The following is a 23,995-nucleotide window of genomic DNA, read 5'->3' as shown; positions in this document are numbered from 1 at the left end:
ATGGCAGTAATTGCAGGGATGGAGAGGTCACTTTCGTTTTAAAATAACATTGGCAACAATGGAAAATTGAGTGAAAGAGAACCAAGACTGAAATGAGAGAATCATTAACAATATCAGTTAATGTGGGACTAGGATGCGAAGTTGGAAAGTCAGTTTAGTGGAAATGGGGTTCAGGAAACAGGAAATAGATCTCCCATACAAAATTAATTTCAAGTGGATACAAAGGGAAATAGAGAAACTGGAAAAAGATGAGAGTTTAGGTTTGGGGGAAGAGGACCTCAGAGGAGGTTCGGCCCAATAGTGAATTAGTTGAAAATTTGTTGAAGTGGCTTACCAGGTAGACTCAGTCTCAATCTTTGTAGCCATATGAAGTAGAAACATAAGTAAGCCATTCAGCCTATCATGTCTGCCATTCAATGAAATCATGGCTGACCCAATAATCCTCAATTCCACTTTCCCTACTTTTTCCCCATAACCCTTTATACCCTTACTGATTAAAAATGTGTATCACATCTTTGAATGTTCTTAACAACACAACATTTACAGCCCTCACAGATTCACTATTCTGTGAGAGAAGAAATTTCTCCTTATCTCTGACCTAACTGCAGGACATTTCTTACTCTGAGATTATGCCCTCTGGCTCTGGACTTTCCCACTCCTAAGAATCTTTTGCTTTCATAGGGTCACCTCTTTTTTTTTAAACTCCCGATGAGTGGATGGCAAACCAACTCAATCTTTCCTCATAAGAAAATCACTCCATACTGGAATCAACCTGGCGAACTTTCTCTGGACTACCTCCAACGCCTTTATATTTTCCTTTCAATAAAAGGGCCAGAATTGTTTACAGTATTCCAAGTGTTATGTAACCTATACTTTATATGTAGTTTTGGCAAAACTTCCCTATTTTTACACTATTTCCGTTGAAAAAAAAGGCCAACAGAGCGATGCTAGCTTTTTGTGATTTATGTACGAGGACCCTCAAATCCCACTATGCTGCAGCCTTCTGTGGTTTTTCTCTATATAAATAATATTCTGCCCCCCAATGTGCATAATCTCCATTTTTTCCTCAATATATACCATCTGCCAAGTTTTTGCTCGCTCACCTAACCTACCTATAGCCCTCTGTGGTCTCCATCATTCTCACCACCTATTTTGGCACAAATTTGGCACTAGTATATTCACTTCCCTCATTTAAGTTATTAACATATTGTAGTGATTTGAACCATGTGGATTTCATTGACTTGATTGGGATTGTTAACCTGGGCCAATCAGGAAGCCCTGGCTGACCAATATAAACAGGGGAGTTTAAATCCTCTCAGTTCAGTGAACTGAGTCTGAACAGCCAGTGTACTGTGTGTAAGTAATGATGGGACACTGGTCTTGGTGCAGTTATTTCATGTATGGTGTAAATAATTATGGCCCCAGCATATAGCCTTGTGGCTCTCTGCTAGTTACAGATTGCCATCCTGAAAGTGACACCTTTATCTCTACTCCCTGCCTTCTATTAGTTAACCAATCCTCTATCCATGCTAAGATACTGACCCCAACTCCACAGCCTCTTATTAAGTTGCCTTGTATGTAGTATCTTTTCAAATGTCTTTTGGAAATCCATGTATATTGCATCTACTTGTTCTCCTTTATCTATCCTGCTTGTTGCCTCATCAAATAACTCTAAGCAATTTGTCAGGCATGATTTCCTCTTCATGATAATATTATGCATTTCTAAATGCTCTGCTATTACACCCTGGGCTCCAATATTTTTCTTATGATGAATATTTAGCTAACGAGACAATAGTTCCCTGTTTCTCTGAATATGGTGTTGCATGGGCATTTTTCCAATTATCTTGGACTTTTCCAGAATCTAAGGATTTCACCATTATCCTAGGATGCTGAGGATTTATCAAACTTTAACCTTGTCAGTTTCCCAAGTACTTTTTCTCCAGCGATAGTTATTTTATTTCCATCCCACCTCTTGTCCCTTGATTTAGTCCTCTTGGAGTGTAATTAATTCGCTCTACTATGAAGACTGATGCAAAGTATTTATTTGACTCTTCTACCATTTCTTAGTTCCCCATTATTTCCACAGCCTTAATGTCTGAGGGGACCTATGTTCACTGTGGCTTTTCTCTTTTCATATATTTCAAGAAGCCGTCACTGTCTGTTTCCTATGATGCCCTTTCCTGCCATACACCCCAAGCTTGCATCTTTTGCCAGTCTCTCAATCTCACTTCACCCTCTCTTTGAGCTCATCTTGTCCATGAGATCCACTCCTGTTTATTCCATCCTATTACTAAGAAACTGCTGATCATCCAGCTTCTCCTCCAGATCCTCACTTTAATTGATACAGTAAACATTACTCTCTAAGTATTGTGCCTCTTGTTTTAAATCTGTATTTTATAATTCCACCAAAAAAACTTTAATCTCTCCCTTCTTGCAAACTATCATTTCATCTCCAACCTCCATTTCCTCTTTGAATGTATGTTGCCTCTCCAAACTGTGCACATCTTTTCCATTACTCCATGTTTGAAATCAGGTTTGAAGTCATCAACCAGGTTTCCAGTATTCCAAGTCAGAAAATGACATCCAATGTCACATTGTAAAAAGTTACACTTGGTCTCTATTTTAGTAATCCCTGTCTGTGGTTCCTACCTGTTAATCATGGTTAATCATAGCCAGAGAATAATTTGCAATAGTTTCTCTTCCTGCTCCTGCATTATCACCTCTGGTGCTTCCTCAAGAATCTATCCTTGGTGTTCTCTTATCTCTCAGCTACAATGCTGTCCTTGGTTACATTTATTCCAAAGTAAAACAGTAGTTTTCACATGCACACTGATGATACCTGTTCTATCTCATTCAGCACCTCCATTGTTGCTAAATTCAGAATGCTTATCTGACATCACGTGCAAACATTTCATCCAATTAAATATTTAAAAGATTGAAGCTACTGTTTTGATCCCCAAAGTGTAAACCACATGAGAGCAGTCTCACCCAACAGGATGACAGTGGAGAAGCTTTGGAGGAGGACAGTATAATTAACTATGTCAGACATTGCAGACAAGATGAGGGAAATTCTGACTTTAAGTGCCTCTCCAATTATAGTTGCTAACAACTGGTGCCTTGGAAGCTCTGGAATCTCCTCCCTACATGTCACTGCCCCTCTATCTTCCTTCCTTCTTTTATTTGCAGATGACACAATGCTATGTGGAAGGGTGAGCTGACAGGAAGGTGTAGGTTTGCTTCAGTTTGATTTGGCCAGGCTGAGTGAGTGGACAAATGTATAGCAGATACACTATTATGTGGATAAATGTGAGGTTATCCATTTGGTAGCAAAAATAGCAAGGTAGATTATTATTTAAATGGCTATAAATTGAGAGAGGGGAATGTTCAACTAGACTTTGGTGTCCTCATGCACAGATCACAGAAATAAGTTTCCAGAAGCAGCAGGCAGTGAAGAAGGCAAACTGTATGTTGGCCTTCGTAGTGAGAGGATTTGAGCACAGAAAGAGGATGTCTTGCTGCAATTATACAGGGCATTGGTGATGCCACACCTGGAATATTGTGTGCATTTTTGGTCTCCTTAAGTGAGGAAGGATGTTTTGTTATTTAGGGAGTCAAAGAATCATACAGCACAGGAACAGGCTCTTTGATCCAACTCGTCAATGTTGACCAGGTTTCCCAAACAACTAGTTGCATTTGCCTGCGCTTGGCCCATATCCCTCTAAACCTTTCCTATCCATGTACCTGTCCAAATGTCTTTTAAATGTTGTGATGTACTCACTGCTACTACTTCCTCTGGCAGCTCAATCTATATATGCACCACCCTCTGTAGAAAAGTTGCCAATCCGGCCCCTTTTAATTCTTTCCCATCTCACCTCAAATCTATGCCCTCTAGTTTGGACTCCCCTACACTGGAGAAAAGACCTTATCTATTCAACTTATCTATGCCCCTCATGATATTATAAACCTCTATAAGGTCATCCCTCAGCCTCCTATGCTGCAGGGAAAAAGGTCCCAGCCTATCCAGTCTCTCCTTATAACTCAAAACATCTAGTCCCAGTAACATCCTTGTAAATCTTTTTTTTTTGCACTCTTTCCAGTTGAATAACATCCTCCCTGTAGCGTGGTGACCAGAATTGTATGCAGTACTCCAAATGTGGCCTCTCCAATGTTTTGTACAGCTGTAACATGACATCCCAGCTCCTGTACTAAATGCTCTGACCGATGAAGGCAGGCCAAGTGCCTTCTTCACCACCCTGCCTACCCGTGATGCTATTTTCAAGGAACTACATACCTGCACCCCTAGGTGTCTCTGTTCAACAACATTCCCCAGGGCCCTACCATTGACTGTGCATGTCCTGCCCTGCTTTGTCTTACCAACACAACACCTCACATATATCTAAATTAAACTCTATTTCTGCCATTCCTTGGCACACAGGCCCACTTGATCAAGATGCTGTTGTACTATTAGACAATCTTCTTCACAGTCCACTATACCACCAATTTTGGTGTCATCTGCAAACTTACAAACTATGCTTCCTATATTCTCAACCACATCGTTTATATAAATGACAAACAACAGTGGACCCAGATCCAATCCTTGCAGCACATCACTGATCACAGGCCTCCGGTCTGAACAATAACTCTCTACCACCACCCTCTGACTCTTACTGTCAAGCCAATTTTGTGTCCAGTTGGTTTGCTCTCCTGGATCCCATGTGATCTAACCTTACCAACCAGTTTATCATGGGGTACCTTGATGAAGGCCTTGCTAAAGGCTATGTCTACCACCTTGCCCTCATCTATCTTCTTGATCACCTCTTCAAAAAATTCAACTAAACCTGTGAGACACAATTTCCCACGCACAAAACCTTGTTGACCATCCGTAATGACTCCTTGCCTTTCCAAATGCATGTAGATCCTGTCTCTCACAATCACCTCCAACAACTTAGCCACCATTGACGTTAGTCTCACCAGTCTGCAGTTCCTTGACTTTTCCTTGCAGCCTTTCTTAAATAATGGCACAACATTAGCCAGCTTCCAGTCTTCTGGCACTTCACCCATGGTTGTCAATGATACAAATATCTCTGCTAGGGGTCCCGCAATTTCTTCCCTAGCTTCCCACAATATCCAGGGATACACTTGATCAGGCCCCAGGGATTTATCTACTTTTATGCATTTTAAGACCTTCAACACCTCCTCTTCTGTAATGTAGTCTCTTTTCAAGACATCACTATTGATTTCCCTGAATTCCCTAGCTTCCGTGTCTTTCTCCATGGTAAATACTGACGAGAAATATTCATTCAGTTTCTCTCCCATCTCCTATGGCTCCACACATAGTCTATCTCATTGATCACCATATTGTCAAGCAGAATCAAGCATTCCAGATCATAACAACTTGCTGTATGAAAAGGATTTTTCTTGTATTGCCATTGCATTTTGTTTTTTTGCAAATCATCCTTAAATCTATGACCTCTGGTTCTTGATTGTTCCACTAATGGGAACCATTTCACCTCTTCTACTCTGTTCAGACTTCGCCATAATTGTGAATATCTTATCAAGTCTCCTCTCAACCATTTCTTGTCCAACAAAAACAGCCGCAGCTTCTCCAATCTTTCTACGTAACTGAAGGTCCTCCCGCAAGTAACTGGAAGTTTTCAGATTTTCTTCTGCTTTTTATTTCATTTCCAAAAATGCATTTGCTTACATTTGACCTTTCTTGGTGGCAGGATATTATCATACTCAATTTCTAAGTGTTGCTGCTAGCTTTGATTTTTTTTTTAAATTCTGTGAGGCAAGTCTTAGAACTACTCAGTGATAGCTAAAGTGTTTCTAGTGAGAGGGTTTGGAATCCAGCTCTCTCGGTTGAAAGGCTTGCTGAATCTTTAAAGGTAAAATCCTTTCATTTTGCAAATGTGCTTTGCAATTTTTATTTTAAATTTTCAAAAGATTGTTGCATCATATCATTTTCCTCCACATTAGTGAACTGCTGGATCCTTAAACACATGCAAACCTGTTTCTCAAGGTCTGGATTAAAAATACATTAAATTGTGCTTTGCTGTGGGTACATTTTAAGCATGCTCTTATACAATAAACTCTCAGATTGTAAGGGTCTTATTCACAAGTGAGTAGGTATTCGGGAGGGAGATGTGGAAAGGAACTATGTTAGCTGATCAACTGAACGGGTTGACTACGGGGGAAGGTAAGTCGAATGTGGAGGAATTGGGCAACCTTAACACCAGAAGGCACACTGGCTGACAATCAGTAAGAGAGGAGACAGCAACAAGTGTCATCTGAGAATGTCCAAAGGGCCACACACAAAAGCAATAGGCCTACCGAAGAGGGAGTCAAGCCTGAGATTGGGGTAGGAGCATTGAAAGAACGAGCTAGGAATTTGGGATGGCAGAGGGCACACAAAGTGAACACTGAAAGAAGACATGACAACAGGAGAGAAGAGTTTGGAAGAGGTGAAGACAGTGGAGTGATGGGCTTAGGACGGGGGTGCTAGTCAAGACGCACATGAACAGACTGGAGGAAAACTCGATTTATTAATCATTGGATACATATAACCAGAAGTTGAGGTGGTGGTTCAGGACCTAATGGCATACAGTTGTTAACTGGATTTTTAAAAATGTCATTTAAGCTTGTCCAGAAAGAAGCCTAAGCAACAAATTTTCTCAGTTGCTTACCCTGCGGATGCCTGAAAATAAACAAAAAATATAGAATATCCTTTTCATAAAGATTAATTGTCTGTTAATAGATCTTTACTGCATAATAATTACCCTGTCTTATAGCAGAATTCTTTTGCTCTTATGCAGAAGTAGGCTACTGAATTTCAGTTGGCGCACAGAAAGATTGGCTATGTTTGGAGGGCAAAAGATCCACAAAGCAGAAAGCCTATTGAAGGAGACAGGGTTAAAATGGTTGCTTAGCTGTGTTAGCAATCTGACTCACCTAGCCAAGATCATTCATACCATAAAACCTAAGTGTACATACTATAAAACAGTTGTGAAAGAGAACTGCTTGTAAATGGATAGGTTCCAAATATTTTGAAGTTTATGCTGGAGGGGGTGGTAACGAAAATGTTGGAAATTGTATCTGGAGGTTCCAGAGGTAGGAACAAGGCTGGAGAAACAACATCAGTAATATTACAGACATGAGAGTAAGCAGTCTTGAATTAGAATGAGAGGTTAAAGATAAAGGGTAGCAGATTTAAAACAGATAAGGAGAAACTACTTCCCTCAAATGATCATGAATTACTACCCCAGCAGTGCAGTGGATGCTGCGACATTGAGTAAATTTAAGAAGGAAATAGACAAGATTTTTAATTAGTAATGGGTTGAAGCATTATGGACAGTGAGCAAGAAAGTGGAGCTGATTCTGAGATGAGATCAGCCATGATCATATTAAAATGGTGGAAAAAGTTTGAAGGGCTGATTGCCTACTCCTGCTCCTGGTTCTTATTTCTTTTTGTTATGTGAGAAAATGCAGGAATGTACAATTGAGGACAAGATGAGATCAGCCATGATCATATCAAATAGCAGAGTGGGCTCAAAGGGGCTAAATTGTCTACTCCTGCTTCTAATTCTTACATTTTTATCTTATTACATAAATAGAATATATTGAACAAGGCTGCTACACAATTGTGCTCATTAAAAAAAAAGCTGTCTACTGGGATTCAGTGGTGACAAGCATTCCCCAATTATGTTCACATTGGGGTTCCCAACATTTCGGTTTTTGGCTGGAGTTTGCCAGACTAGGCCACATATCTCCCAAGCTCTGTTGTTAGTGAGTTACACAGTGCACACACGCTCAACACACTAGCTGTGATAGTTTGCAACCGCAACACGTTTTCTCAGCCCTGCTTGTTCCTCACTATTTAGAATGCATTGTCTCACTATTGGTTGAGTCTGATGACATTGAGACCAAGAAAATTCACCTGGAAATTCAATAAACCCTGAGAGAACAAATGCAGAGGTGGGGTACCCAAAAACTTTTCAGAGGTATGCCTAGAGGACTGACCAGATAACATCTGATCATATTTTTAAGGTGAGAGGAGAGAGATTTAGAAAGTCACGAGGGGCAAATATTTCACAGAGTGACTCGTATGTGGAATGAACTTCCTGAGGAAGTGGTGGATGCAGGCACGGTTACAACATTTAAAAGACACTTAGATAAGTATATGAATAGGAACAGTTTGGAGGGATATGGGCTGGGAGCAGGTGGGTGGGACTGGCTTAGTTTGGGATTTTTTTTTTGAAAGAAGCCTCATGGTGTGGAAACAGGCCCTTTGGCCCAACAAGTCCACACCAACCCTTAGAACATCCCACCCAGACCCATCCCCCTAATCTACATATCCCTGAACACTATGGGCAATTTAGCATGGCCAATCCAGCTAGCCTGCACATCTTTGAAATGTGGGAAGAAACTGGAGCACCCAGAGGAAACCCATGCAGACACAGGGAGAATGTGCAAACTCCACACAGACAATCACCCAAAGCTGGAATCGAACCTGGGTTCCTGGCACTGTGAGGCAGCAGTGCTAACCACTGAGCCGCCGTGCCGCCCCCTGCTCAGCATGGACTGGTCGGATCGAATGGTCTGTTTCCACGCTGTATGACTCTATGACTATGACTATGTGATGACCTAAATGTATGATATCTGATCATATTTTATATAAATTTGTCTTACAGAGTTTGGATCTCTGAAATGGAGCATCTTTGTAGCCATTAAAAATGTTCCAAGAACTAACAGGCCATCTGTGAACAAGAGGGGAGTCTGATGGTGGCAAAACCAGGGATGGAAGAAGGGAAACTGTCAGTGGGAAACAGGTAAAATCTGAGTGAGGAAGAGAGAAAAGGGAACTAGAGAAGTGGGGAGACTCGGACAGGGAATTCAAATGTGGTAAGTGACTCGCAAAGGAGAGGCCAGAGGTAAGGAATTTAGATTATGCCTTTAAATTATGGTAACTCACTGATATTGTACCAAAAATAGGATTCCAATTCTCATTATAACCAATAGTAATATACGTCACTGACTGATCATTTATATGTAACTGACAGTAAAAGCTGGATATCCTACAAATAACTGATATTTACCATGGAACTAAGCCCAGAGACTTCCTGCACCGTGCAAGCTGTGGTCAGGTTCCCCAGTTGACAATGTTCTTAACAGGGTTAATCTCTCTTGTTTTCCATAGCCTATGGTTTGCACTTCATATGTTAAAACAGGGCAGCACAGATTGTCCTGCACCAACTGAAAGAAACAACACATAGCAAGTAGGTTTACTGTTTGGAGACCTCTCATGTGACATATCATCAGAGCAGCACCAATATTTCCTTGAGCTCATATAAGGAAGATTTCCATAGAATTACAGGAATTTCAGGAAAAGAGAAGACTATTTGTGTCCCAGTGTTGGCAATCTCTGTACCATGTCCCCTCCACCGAATGATCTTTCAATTTTCCTCATATATAACAGATGTATTCCATGTTCTCTAAAATTAAATTTTAGTGCGTACTTCAATCACCCACGGTCTCTTAGCCATCAGTTCAAGAATTCCTTCCTTCATACTTGTTGCTTTCAGTATAATCCTTGTTTTCTATTCTCTTATTTTCCATTCACCCACCAACGGAAATGATCTTTCTCTGTTTACCTACAGTAAGGCCTTTCATTATAACTCAGCTTATTTTTGGCTGCTGCTCTCTCCATGACATTCCTATTCACTACCTTCCTATTACTGTTTCTGATTCTTTACAAAGTTCTTGTTCCCTTGTCCAGGGTCTAACCACTGGGCGGAGCCTCAATCCTTTGTCAATTAGTCCATTTCGAACCTGCAGCACATTGCTGTAGTTCAGGAGTCACATGTCGGCTAGACCAGGTAAGTAGTGAACATTAGTGAACTAGATGGCTTTGTATGACAATCGACAATGGTTTTGTGCTCATTATTAGACTGCAATGTCTCACCTCTTCATTCCCCATCTCTTCCCAAAAACTCACGTCCCCCCGCCCCACCATTTCTCTCTGCTCATTCTCCCTTTCTCTTCCTAATCCACACTCTGTAGTTTCCCCTTAATCCCTGAGTCACTTCATCCCTTCCTCCCACCCCACCCAAGACTCTCCTATCCCTGATTTCAAACCCTTCTCTGATTTCAAAGTTGACACAAAGAGACACATTGAACGAACACTCAGAATTCTTGACTCTCTAGGTCCCTAAGACTATATTTCATAGTGTTGTGACTCCCTATGATGTGCTTGAGGGTTTAACAGCAGCAGCGAGGAAGGGAATGGAGCAGGTTAGAAATGCACGGCAGATAGAAATTTCCATTGCTAATCTTGATAACGTGGACTCTCAAAGCATTTAAAAAGTGCCACAGAGAAAGCTTATTAAGAAGATTGAAGATAAATTAAGTGACAAAGCAAAACATGGTCATAGATGGATGTTTTCAGACTGGGATGTAGTTCATAAGCGTTCAACAGAATATGTTTTGAGTCCATTACTCTTCTCAATTTCTATAAACTGGCTAGACTTGGTTATCAGGAACAGCATGAAAAAGTATGCAGATGATACAAAACTTGGCAAAATAGGAAAACTTGCAGAGAATTGTTAAACATTTCAGGATGGCAGAGATAGAATGGTTAAATGAATCAAAGAGTAGCAAATGCAGTTTTTATTGTGGAGGTATGTAGGGTCATGCACATTGGCAAGACAAACACAGGAAGCTATTTTACTATTATTTTGAAAACTGTACATCCACAAATTCTTAAAAATGGTATACCAAGTCACTGAAGTGATTAAAATGCATACATATGGATTATCTGGGCATATAATTACAGGCATAGAATATGCAAAAATGATCATACTAGAAGTACATCAATAACTGGTTAGACCTCAGCTAGAGTATTATGAATAATTTTAGGAGTCACAGACCTGAGGGGAGATGCAAAGGCCTGAGAAAGCATACGATGGAGGCTTATCAGGGTGTTACCAGGGTTGAATGACTCAAAAATTAGAAGCGATTAGAGAGGATAGAACTGTTCTCCTTGGAACTGAGAACTGAAGATGATGGAGGACCTGAGAGGACTGAATAGAGTCACAGAGGAATAGCCACTGGAGACTTTTGAACTATCTTCTTACCTTTCCCAAAAATCACCCATCAATCTGACTGATTCTGCTGTGTAACAACTTTTCTAAGTCTACTAGCCAGCTCATTTATGTTCTTAAGAACACTAAGCATAAAAAAAAAGGAACTTTCAATAACACCCAATATATAATTACCCACAGAAAATAATGTTAAAATGGAAAAAAAATTGAATATATATATATCAAACATATAAAACCTAAATAAAATCAACCACTTAGCTGATTAACTGAATAAAAAAAAAAGACTCTTCTTCAGTGAATTTAAGAAAAAGACTCTTCTCCAGAGTCAACCACGTGTAGGATTCCCCAAAATGAAAACAACTCCACATTTAAAAAACAACTGTTCGGCTTTTCAAAACAAAACTTTTGCAATGTAAGAAAAAAAATCCCCTTAATGTGTATAGTCCTTTTCAACTTCCAAATTTAGAATAAAAATACCTCAGCCGTTCACTGTAGATCCTGAAAAACTCTTTTCAAAAAGATGTCTGTTTGAACAAAAAAAAACAGGATTTTTATGTTTGGTTTTTTGAACGTTAATGAAACAAAATAAATAAAGATTTTATATTAGTGAAACATAATAAGTGTAATAAAACTGTAAGTAATCTTCTAAACAAGGAAAAATTATTCCTTTGGTGAGCGGGTCAAAAGCAAAACTCGTAGATTACTATGAACACATAAATTGAGGGGAAGGTGATGATGTAGTGGTATTGTCACTGTACTAGTAATCCAGATATCCAGGTTGTATTCTGAGGGCTAAGGTCTGAATTCCAACATGGCAGATGGTGGAATCTGAATTCAATAAAGATCTGGAACAGTTAAACAATGACCATGAAACCATTGTTGATTGTTATAAAGACCCATCTGGTATAAAAGCCCACCTGCTTCACTGATGTAAAAACATACCTGGCCCAGCTGACAGATGACTCTAGACTAGCAGCAATATGGATGACTCTTAATTGCCCTCTGATATGGCTAGCAAGCCATTTAGTTGTATCAACTGAGAAAGTCTCAAAAAGAAACGAAACCAGATGGACCACTTGGCATCCACCTAGGCACCAAACAACAAACTCAGCCTTGTTGACACTATAAAGTCCTCCTTAACAACATTGAGGCGCTTGTGCCAAAATTGGGAGAGCTGTTCCACAGATGAGAGAAGCAACAGCTTGACATGGTCATACAGAATCATACCTTACACACATACCTTGTCACAGACAACACCATTACCATCCCTGGATATGACAGACCTACCACAGGGGTGGCACAATAATATACAGTAGTCAGGAGGGAGTTACCCTGCGAGTCCCCAACATTGGCTCCAGACCATATGATGTCTCATGACATTAGATTAAACATGCTCAAGTAAACATCCTGCTGATTACAATGTAATGCTACCCCTCAGCTGATGATTTCGTACTCCTCTTGAAGAAACACTGAAGGTAGCAAGGGTGCAGAATGTACTGTAGCTGGTGGACTTTGTTGTTCATTATTAAAAATCACACAACACCAGGTTATAGTACAACAGGTTTATTTGAAGACACAAGCTTTCAGAATGTCACTCATTACCAACAGTGACTTGTACTACAACTGACCGAGCTGGATAAGTCCAAAATGTCATGAGTCACTGGTGTAGTGCACTGGAAATCAAGCCCTTCTGTTCCTGGAGGAATCACAAAAGTTAAAGATTTTAACTCTTCAATTTACCTGATTTCATACCTAGATTGATAGAATACATGGACCAGGTTCTGTATTTAACAAGAACTGCTATTTATTACACGTAGTTAGACTCTAGCTACAAGCAAGCAGTTACAATCTCTAGGCATGAAGCACTAGAAATTGAAACTAATTCCCTTACAGACACACAGGCAGACAAGACATATTGACAGAAAAAAAAAGAAAAAAGACAGAGGGAAATAAAACTGTAACAACAGTTTGTTCCCAAGTTCTGTTGAATTATTTCTTGCTGATCTGAAGGTTTTTCCTGACTTTCCTTTTCTTGCACTGGTTTGAAAGAGGCTGGGGTGGCTGGTTCACTTAACAATTAAAAGACACAGTTTAACAGCAACTGCTGAAGGGAAGATTAAATAGTTTTTTTTTCAATTTCAAATCCTTTCTCAGTATCTTGTTCCCACCCCCAAGCTGTTCAGTTACCTGACAAACTATCACATAGGTGCTGGCAGGCATAACACTTTTGTTAACACCACTGCCTTCTCAAGGGCAACCAATACACCTCCTCCCACCCACCTTCCTGCAAAAATGCCATCCCCTATTCCCAATTCCTTTGCCTCCGCCGCATCTGCTCCCAGGATGAGGCATTCCACTCCATTACATCTCAGATGTCCTCGTTTTTCAAGGACCGCAACTTCCCCCCCCTCAGTGGTCGAGAACGCCCTCGACCGTATTTTCCACTACTCATCCCTCACACCCCCTCCCCGCAATAACAACCAAAACAGAATCCTCCTCGTCCTCATGTACCACCCCACCAACCTCCGGATCCAACGCATCATCCTCCGACACTTCCGCCATCTGCAATCCGACCCCACCACCAAAGATATTTTTCCCTCCCCACCCTTATCCGCTTTCCGGAGGGACCACTCACTCCGTGACTCCCTTGTCCACTCCACACTCTCCTCCAGCCCCACCACACCAGGCACTTTTCCCTGCAACCGCAGGAAGTGCTAACCTGCCCCTACACCTCCTCCCTCACACCCATCCCAGGCCCCAAGAAGACTTTCCACATCAAGCAGACGTTCACCTGCACATCTGCTAATGTGGTATACTGCATCCGCTGGTCCCATTGTGGCCTCCTGTACAATCGGGGAAACCAAGCGGAGGCTTGGGGACCGCTTCGCAGAACACCTACACTCGGTTCACACTAAACAACTGCATCTCCCAGTTGCGAACCATTTCAACTCCCCCTCCCATTCCTCAGACGACATGTCCATCCTGGGCCTCCTGCAGTGCCACAACAATGCTACCCGAAGACTGCAGGAACAGCAACTCATTCCGCTTGGGAACCCTGCAGCCCAATGGTATCAATGTGGATTTCAAAAGCTTCAAAATCTTCCCTCCCCCTACTGCATCCCAAAACCAGCCCACTCATCCCTGCCTCCCTAACCTGTCCTTCCTCCCACCTATCCCCTCCACCCACCTCAAGCCCCATCCCCATCTCCTACCTACTAACCTCATCCCGCCCCCTTGACCTATCCGTCCTCCCTGGACTGACCTATCCCCTTCCTAACTCCCCACCTACACTCACCTTTACTGGCTCCATCCCCACCTCTTTGACTTGTCTGTCTCCTCTCCACCTATCTTCTCCTCTATCCATCTTCTATCTGCCTCCCCCTCTCTCCCTTTTTATTTGAGAACCCCCTTCCTCTCCCCCATTTCTGAAGAAGGGTCTCGGCCCAAAACGTCAGCCTTCCTGCTCCTCTGATGCTGCTTGGCCTGCTGTGTTCATCCAGCTCTACACCTTGTTATCTCAGGCAATAAATGCTGGCCCAGCCAGATAAGCCCATATCCCACGTGAATAAAAAAAAGTCTGAAGCAGTATGTCTGCAACAATCCCCGCGTTCCAGCCCTTGGCCCATAGCCTTGAATGTTATGATATTTCAAGTGCTGATCTACATACATTTTAAAGATTGCGAGTTTGCCTGCCTTTACTACCCACCCAGACAGTGCATTCCAGATTCCCACCGACCTCTGAGTGAGACTCCTTTTCGTCAAATTCCCTCTAAACCTCCTGCCCTTCATTTTGAAATTATTCCGTATCTTTAGTGACCCTTCAACTAAGGGGAAGAGCTGCTTCCTATTCACCCTGTTCATTCCCCTCATCATGTTATGTACCTCAGTCAGGTTCTTCTCTGCTCTAAATCCTCTCCAGCCTTTCCATAGGTAAACTGCTCCATCCCAGGCAACGTCCTAGTGAATTTCATCTGTGCCTACTTCGTGAAATCACATCCTTCCGATGTGGGGCGATCAAACTACACAGTGCTGCAACTGTGAACTAACCAAACTTCTGTACAACTCCAACATAACTTCCCTGCTCTTATAATCTATGCCACGCTTGATAAAGACAAGTGTAAGCCTTTTTAACTACCCTATTAACCTGTCCTGCCGCTTTCAGGAATCTGAAGTCATCCACAAACCTACCTACCATCCTCTGAAGAAGGGTCTAGGCCCGAAACGTCAGCCTTCCTGCTCCTCTGATGCTGCTTGGCCTGCTGTGTTCATCCAGCTCTACACCTTGTTATCACTACCATCCCAACTTACTTTTTCCCGGTTCTTTCACTCGGACAGCTGGTGCTGCCTGAATTGTTTCCATTTTCAGTTTTGTGTTTTAACTGTCGCGTCGATACGTAGTGTCAGCCGAGCTACTTCCTGAAAATCTCCAATTTACTGAATTCCCTGAGAAAAATCCACACCGAATCCTTTTCCATTTCGTCTGCTCAAGGGAGTTTCCCCGAGGCCACACGTGTGAACCCTGGGGAACAGGGAGGGAGCTGAGCTTTCCAGAAGGTCATATCGAACGCGAAAATGTGTTTTTTTTTGTCTGTGTGGGCAGGTGCTGACTATAAAGGATTTGGTGTGGTCTGGGCAGGGAGTGGGAAGTCCCAGTAGAAGCCAGTCCCCCTTCGAATGATGAAAGTGAAACCAGGAAGTGAAGCAGTTGAGTGAGAGAGGGTCAATCGAGCTGTGGAGTTGTTGGTGGGGGTGGAAGCGCGGTGTGTGATCAGAGCAGCAGCAGCAGCAGCAGCAGAGTCAGCCCGGGCTGAGGCCCCTCGGTAAGCGGGCAGTGATGGTACTTGTGGCGGTCGGGGAGGTAGGCGCCGAGCGGTAGTTGCTGTGTGGGAGAGTGTGGCCTGTGACGTCCTGAGCGGTATCTGCGAGCGGAGAGAGGAGGCGGGAGGGAGGGGTTGGATCTGAACTCTCCCACACCAACATCTCTCCCCGTTTTTAATTCTCTATTCGCAGATTGCATTCACCTCACTCCGGGCGGCGCGATGCCAGAAGCGATCGGAGGCGCTGAGGCAAAAGCGAGGCTTCCGGAATCTTTGTTTTAAAAGTGTAGTCACCCACCGATAGGATTTCCCGTGTGATCAATAAGATCAATTCCAGAGCGGGAGGGGAGCGGGAGAGTTTCGGTTTCGAGTTTCATTCTGTCCTTTTCTGAAAAGACAATCGAAGTTGGCCGACAGGGCAACTGGGTATTAAACAGTCAGCGAGAGGATGCGAGAGGGACAAGGCAACGGAATGGAAGAGGTTTACCAGCAAACGACAGAACCAATCCAGAACACTGACTCCTGCTGTGACCTGGGTTACCTTCGCACTCGCAAAGGGATCCTGAAACTGCTTCAAGTGGTGAGTCTGTCGTGTTCGGTCGGCTCTGGCTCTCCTACATGAATGGCAGAATTATTTTGGGCAGTTTAAGAACGAGTCAATTGGAGTCAGAGGGCTTGAGTGAAATCACAGGTTAAGGAAATCTTGTGTGTCTGTAAATGTGTGTGTGTGTGTATATATATATATACATATATGTATGTATTAATTCTACTTGGAATGTGTTCTTGGAGTTTCATCATACGGTTTCCCAACAGCCAAGCAGGCCTCCGCCCAGCATTTCCCACATTACTGTGAGTTTTTAAAAAAAGTGGAAATGCCAACGTTCCCAAAGAACTGCGGATGCTGGAAATTTGAAACAAAAACAGAAAGCGTTTCCTCCGGCACTCTGTTTATTGCTTATGATTTTGATAATGGATTGCTCACTAGTGTCCTGGAAATGGACCTTAAATTCTTGAAAATTCCAGGGCACTACTAGAGGTTGGCACCCCTAACTGAAGATAAAGAGGATCACAAGTTTAAGACCATGGAAAATAATTGTATTCCTTTTACTTTTGCTCTCAATTCAGGGAGTGCCAGTTCATTGCCAGCATGTGTTGATAGATTACCATTAATTTATATTCACCATCCAATGTACCCTCATTTGAAAGCCAATGTGAAAACCTCAGATTGAAGAACCAAACCAGCTTCTTGGATTCAGCAGATTTAAGATGTGTTAATTTGACAGCAAAGTAGGAAGGATTGCATCATGAAGAGGGGAAGTTTTTGTTGGAGGACAGAATGGAGCCCGGAGGGGCCCTAATGTTTTGAGAGGGAGGAGAGAATGACCATTAAGGACAGCACAGACAGTGCTGCCTGACATATTTAGGTTAACATGAACATGACAGTTCTTTAGTCAGAAACCTAGAAGTAATTCTAAGACAGTACTTAAAGTATTTCTGTGGACACAGAATAAGTGAACTCAATATGTAAAAGTAATACTGGCATCCTACGTAAAAAAAAATTACAGAACATTGACATTTTTGAATTAATGTTCTTTGCAAGTAACTGTACATTGTGTTGAGGTGTACAGATCAGAAAGTTTTTGCAAATGATCCCTGAATAGTACAAGAGCTAGTTTATCCAAGAAAATAGTAATTGACTACAGTGTGCAGAGGCTGTAGTGGGAATAATCATTTTGTAGTTCTGTCATCTGTCATTGGAAAAATATTTGAGCTATTATAAAGAAGTGATAACAGAACATTTAGAAATACATAATCTAATCAAAAAGAGTCAACATGACTTCATGAGGAGAAATCATGCCTAGGAAATTTATTAGAATTTCTTTGAGGAAGTAACAAGCTGGATAGATAAAGGAGATCCACTAGATGCAATATATTTGGATCTTCAAAAGGTGTTTAATAAGGTACTGCCCCAAAGGTTATTTAATGAGATATGAGCCCCTGGTGTTGGGGCAGTATATAGCATCGATAGAGAATTGTCTAACTATTAAAAGACAGAGTGTGACGATAAAGGGACATTTTCAGGATGGCAATAACACAGTGTGGAGCTGAAGGAACACAGCAGGCCAGGCTACATCAGAGGAGCAGGAAAGTTGACGTTTTGGGTCGGGACTCTTCTTCAGAAAGTTATCAGGATGGCAACCTGTAACTAGTGGAGTACCACAGAGATTGGTGCTGAGACCGCAATTACAGTCATAGAGATGTACAGCATAGAAATAGACCCTTTGGTCCAACTCATCCATGCTGACCAGATATCCTAAATTAATCTTGTCCCATTTGGTCCATATCCCTCTAAACCCTTCCTTTTCATACACCCATCCAGATGCATTTTAGATGTTGCAATTGGACTGGGGTGTGTTAACACGCTGCAATTAAATTAAAATTCTCTTCATTGCAAAAAGATTCAACCCACACCTGTTGTTCAGTAGCAGTAGACAATATCTCAGCTCCACTTGTGAAAAAAGAATTGAATTGATTTAATGAACAAAAATAAATAATGTGCATAATGATGTTTTCCTCACCTTTGTCATTTCTAACATTTGTGTGCAGATTATTTAGAAGAAGGAAATGAGAGTAACAGAAAAGATACAGCGTATAGATTTGAGAATATTATCAGAGATAATAGGTGATGTTTAAATAGAGACTTGAGAAGCTTTGGCTTTTTCACTTGAACTGAAAGGATTAAAAGTTGCAGATTATGAAGAATTGCGCTAAGGAAAGTATTTCCACAAGTGGACAAAACAGAACAAATTTAAGATAATTATAAAAGAAATTAAGTCAGTGAAAGCAATGTTTTTTTCTTAAACCTATTGTTGTCCATGAACAGTTTAAAAAAAATCAGTTCTTAGAGAAAGGTTAATATTAAACTGCTTAGGGAAAAGACAGGTGAATGGAATTAGACTGTGATTTTTACAGAGAGAAGCACTGGCTCAGATTTGGTGGAGCAAATGGATTATTTCTTTGTAGTACTTTGACTTGTTTTAGCATATCATCAGGCATGAATACAATTCCAATTTTAACGTCTATCAAAACTTGCGCAAATCATCTCATTTGTTATTTTACAACTAATTAACTGCATATTCATTAATTTTGATTCATCTGTATTTAAAAGGACATTAAACTGTCAAATTGCTCTAGATATTTATCAAACTTTTGTAAGTGCTATGCTGGTCACCTCAGCTGAGTATCAAACAAATAATTAGTATATAATAAATACATAGTAACTAAATAAATAATTTATTGCACTAAACATGAATTTAAAAGTATTTTAACTTTCCCATAAAATTGCCCAATTCTTATTTTTATTGAATCTATTAGATATTGCTCTAAAGCCTAATCTGTTGGGTCTACAGTCTTTAATCACCTGTGAAGTATCCGGGGATTCGTCCTGTATTAAGGCCTCTATGGAAATGCCAGCTGTCATGTCCGGCTCCAAGAGCTATTTGTGCTCCCATTTTCGCTTCTGAACATTATCATGAGAAAGCTACCATCTATTATTCTTTCTGTTGTTTTTGACTAGTCCTACCTGCTGATGCTGCAGCTCACCTTCCTGCCTGAGACCTGATCCAGCTCCATGTTTATTTGAGTGATAAATGCTGGCCACAATTCAATTAAATTGAATTTTTAAAATCCCACAAAAGAATTAAAAAAGATGTACTTGACCTACAACATCCCATTCTCTTCTGCATGTCCCCTTGACCCTCCAGGTCATCCCAAACCTGACTCTAGTTAATTATTTACTTTTTAGGCCACTTTTCCAGGCTTTTGGACCTTGGGATAAAAACTGATTTCTGTTCCAAAGCCAAAATGTATATAATCGTAAAAAATGTTGGGAACAGGTCACAGACAAGATTATGTGCTAGAGGTGGGTTGGTATATTTAGTTATGTAGTTGGTCTGTCAGGAAAAGAAATAATGCTATCTCTCTTTAAGATAAACATTTAAATTGCTCACAAACTATACTGTACAATTCTTTTACCAGAAATACATATGAAGTTCAATGGTGTGAATTTTCCACTTGGTCATTTCACTGTAAAAATGTGATAGTACTGAAAGATGTACCCTAAACTTGACTAATTTTCAAGCAAGAAATATTGTGGCATGAGGTAGTAGGTATACATGTGGTGAAAGGCTGAATTAGATGAGTATGGTAGGTATTTACTGATTTGCTGTATTAATAGGTGGTGAGAATTTTGCTCTACATTATAATCTTTTTCTTAAAAGTCTTCCAAATGACTTCTCTAGCAACCCCATATTCTTGCATACCCATTCATTTCCAGTATCTCTCCCTTGTGTAGCAGGTAAGATGCATCCTCCCACAGTCCAAGGATGTGCAGGATAGGTGAATTGGCCATGTTAAATTGCCCCGTGTGTGTGCCAATTGCATAGGAATTTGATATGTCTGCTCAAATGGACCAGGGCATATTGCCAGAAGATTGCTTCCAGCTTGCCTTTATCTATCTTATGCTGGAATTGTAGATAACTCTACAGGAGGATCCCAGCTTTGTTTTACACCTACATAGCTGTCTACGTTGATTACAGGAGGTTGCAATTGGAAAGGTAAATTTTTAATCAAAAATGAGTAATCAGTCAGACTTTTAAAGAAAAAATATGGATCATAGGCATGGAGGTCATTCTTAATCCATTCTGTTTTGTGGAATAGATGAATGAGGACAAAAACACTTCCGTTTATGTAGCATTTTCTGTGGTCTCGGCATGCTTTACAGCGAGTGAAATATTAGGTGTGGCCACTGTTACGTAGATAGTAGATCACCCAATAATACTACATTGTTCTTCAAGTAGTAGTATAGGAACAGATGTAGGAGTTCAGCCCCTCAAGCATGTTCCACCATTCAGTGAGATCATGGCTGATCTGTGGTCTATCTCCATATCCCTTTATACCTTCACTTAACAAAAAATTCTCTCTCGAATTTAAAATTAACAACTGATCTAGCATCAACTGTCATTTGTGGAAGAGAGTTCCAAACATCTACCACCTGACACAGTGACTCAGTAGTTAGCATTGCTGCCTCACAGCGCCAGGGACCCAGGTTTGATTCCACCCTCGGGTGACTGTCTGTGTGGAGTTTACATGTTCTCCCTTTATCTACGTGGGCTTCCTCCAGGTGCTCTGGTTTCCTCCCACAGTCCAAAGATATGCTCAGTCCTTTGAGTATAGGAGTTGGGGAGTCATATTGACATTGTCCAGGACATTGGAGAAGCCATGTCTTCAAGATCCTTAAGGGGGAGGGTGAGCAACCAGCAGTCATGGTACACCTCGGTACTAATGACATAGGTAGAAAAAGGACTGAGAATGTGAAAAACGAGTACAGGGAGTTAGGTTGGAAGCTGAAGTCCAGGACAAACAGGGTAGTTATCTCTGGATTACTACCAGTGCCATGTGATAACGAGGTAAGAAATAGGGAGAGAGTGCAGCTAAACACGTGGCTACAGGGCTGGTGTAGGAGGGAGGGCTTCCATTATGTGGATAATTGGAGCACATTCTGGGGAAGGTGAGACCTGTACAGTAAGGACGGGTTGCACCTGAACCGGAAGGGCACAAATATCCTGAGAGGGAGGTTTGCTAGAACTGTAGGGGATGGTTTAAACTAGTTTGGCAGGGGGTGGGGAAGCGAGGGACGAGATCACAGGGCCTTTAGTGATGATCTTTTCGCCCTCACTGTCCACGGGTACAGTGCCGGAGGAGTGGAGAGAGGCAAACGTCATTCCCTCCTTCAAAAAAATGGAACAGGGATAACCCCGGAAATTACAGACCAGTTAGTCTTACATCTGTGATGGGCAAATTATTGGAAAGGGCTTTGAGAGACAGGATTTATGATCACTTGGAAAGGCACAGTTTGATTCGTGATAGTCAGCATGGATTTGTGAGGGGGAGATCATGCCTCACAAACCTTATTGAATTCTTTGAAGAGGTGACCAAACACGTGGATGAAGGTGGAGCAGTGGATATGGTATACATGGATTTAAGTAAGGCGTTTGATAAGGTTCCCCATGGTAGGCTCATGCAGAAAGTAAGGAGGCATGGGATAGGGGGAACTGTGGCAGATTGGATTCAGAATTGGCTGACCCTTAGAAGGCAAAGGGTGGTAGTGGACAGAAAATATTCAACATGGTGCTCAGTTACGAGTGGTGTACCACAAGGATCTGTTCTGGGTCCTCTTCTATTTGTGATTTTTGTAAATGATTTGGATGAAGGAGTGGAAGGGTGGATTAGCACGTTTGCGGACGATACGAAGGTGGGTCACGTTGTGGACAGTGCAGAGGGCCGTTCTAGGTTACAAAGGGACATTGATAGAATGCAGAGCTGGGCTGAGAAGTGGCAGGTGGAGTTTAACCCTGAAAAGAGTGAGGTGATTCATTTTGGAAGGACAAACTTGAAAGCAGAATACAGGGTTAACGGAAAGATTCTTGGCAGTTTGGAGGAGCAGAGGGATCTTGGGGTTCATGTCTACAGTTCCCTGAAAGCTGCCACCCAGGTGGATAGAGTTGTTCAGAAGGCATATGGTGTGTTAGCTTTCATTAATCGAGGGATTGAGTTCAAGAGCTGTGAAGTTATGCTCCAGCTATACAAAAGCCTGGTTTGGCCACATCTGGAGTATTGTGTCCAGTTCTGGTAACCTCATTACAGGAAAGATGTGAAGTGTTGGAAAAGGTGCAGAGGAGATTTACCAGGATATTGCCTGGAATGGAGGGAAGATCTTACGAGGAAAGGTTGAGAGAGCTAGGGCTTTTCTCTTTAGAACGACGAAGGATGAGAGGTGACTTGATAGAGGTGTACAAAATGATCAGAGATATAGATAGAGTAGACAGCCAGAGACTTTTTCCTAGGGTGGAGGTAGCTTTTACGAGGGGACATAGTTTTAAAGTGAAAGGAGGTAGATATCGGGGAGACATCAGAGGTAGGTTCTTTACTCAGAGAGTAGTAGGGGCGTGGAATGCATTGCTGGAGAGGGTAGTGGAGTCAGCCTCATTAGGGTCATTTAAGTGGCTATTAGATAGGCATATGGATGATAGTATAAGGTAGGGGTGGAGGTTAGATAGACCTTAGGTTTCAGGTAAAAGTTCAGCACAGTATCGTGGGCCAAAGGGTCTGTACTGTGTTGTACTGTTCCATGTTCTATGTTCTAAGCCCCTTCTGGAATACTGTGTCCAGTTCTGGTTGCCCAGTTATAGAAAGGGTATTGGTAAGCTGGATAGGGTTCAGAAGAGATTTACCAGGATGTTACCAGGTATGGAAGGTTTGAGCTATAAAGATAGGCTGGCACTTTTTTCACTCGAGGTTTTCATAGGAGGTTGATTGGCGACTTTATAGAAGTTTATAAAATAATGAGGAGTATAGATAGTTAATGGTAACTGTCTTTTCGTAGGATGGGGGACTTCAAGACTAGGGTCACATTTTAAGGTGAGAGAAGAGAGATTTAAAAAAGACATGAGGGGCTTTTTTTTGCACAGGGGGTGGTTCATGTGGCATGAACTTCCTGAGGAAGTGGTGAATGTGGGTACAATTACAACATTTAAAAGACATTTGGATAAGTACTTGAAAAGGAAAGGTTTGAAGGGATATGGGCCAGGAGCAGGCAAATAGGACTAGTTTAGTTTGGGATTATGTTTGGCATGAACTGGTTGGAGCAAATGGTCTGTTTCTGTTCTGTATGACACTATGTGCGGATTAGGTGGATTGGCCATGCTAAATTGCCCACAGTGTCTGGGGATGTGCAGGCTAGGTGGATTAGCCATGGGAAATGCAGGGTTACAGGGATGGGGTGCGTCTGGATCTGGGTCTGGATGGGATGCTCTTCACAGGATCAGTGTAAACACAACAGGCCAAATGGCCTGCTTCCACACTGTAGGGAATCAACAATTCTGTTCTATAATTCTTTGTGTGTACAAGTGCTTCCCAACATCTTTCCTGAACAGAGATAGTAGGAACTGCAGATGCTGGAGAATCCGAGACAACAAGGTGCAGGGCTGGATGAACACAGCAGGCCAAGCAGCATCATAG

The 23,995-nt window shown here is 41.7% G+C and overlaps 1 protein-coding gene and 1 long non-coding RNA gene across 2 annotated transcripts in view; one reads left to right on the top strand and one right to left on the bottom strand.

Annotated features, from left to right (window-relative positions):
- Positions 1-12,646: 12,646 nt before the first annotated feature.
- LOC125485256 lies at positions 12,647-15,758 on the bottom strand. The gene is made up of 2 exons (XR_007263992.1): positions 15,408-15,758; positions 12,647-12,795 (listed from the first exon to the last, which is right to left on the bottom strand). It is a non-coding gene; the product is annotated as an uncharacterized LOC125485256 (long non-coding RNA).
- A 30-nt stretch (positions 15,759-15,788) lies between these two features.
- Positions 15,789-23,995, top strand: part of cmtm6 (CKLF-like MARVEL transmembrane domain containing 6) — a 78,105-nt gene continuing 69,898 nt past the window's right edge. The window contains exons 1-2 of the mRNA XM_048607229.1: positions 15,789-15,919; positions 16,110-16,496. Coding sequence (XP_048463186.1) covers positions 16,365-16,496 — 132 coding nt within the window. The 5' untranslated portion in view covers positions 15,789-15,919; positions 16,110-16,364. The remainder of the gene's footprint in view (positions 15,920-16,109; positions 16,497-23,995) is intronic.

This window comes from Rhincodon typus, chromosome 2 (genome assembly GCF_021869965.1).
Source record: "Rhincodon typus isolate 14 chromosome 2, sRhiTyp1.1, whole genome shotgun sequence".
Taxonomy (NCBI): domain Eukaryota; kingdom Metazoa; phylum Chordata; class Chondrichthyes; order Orectolobiformes; family Rhincodontidae; genus Rhincodon; species Rhincodon typus.
The sequence above is the reverse complement of the archived record's forward strand: the minus strand, read 5'-3'. Positions and strand labels throughout refer to the sequence as shown.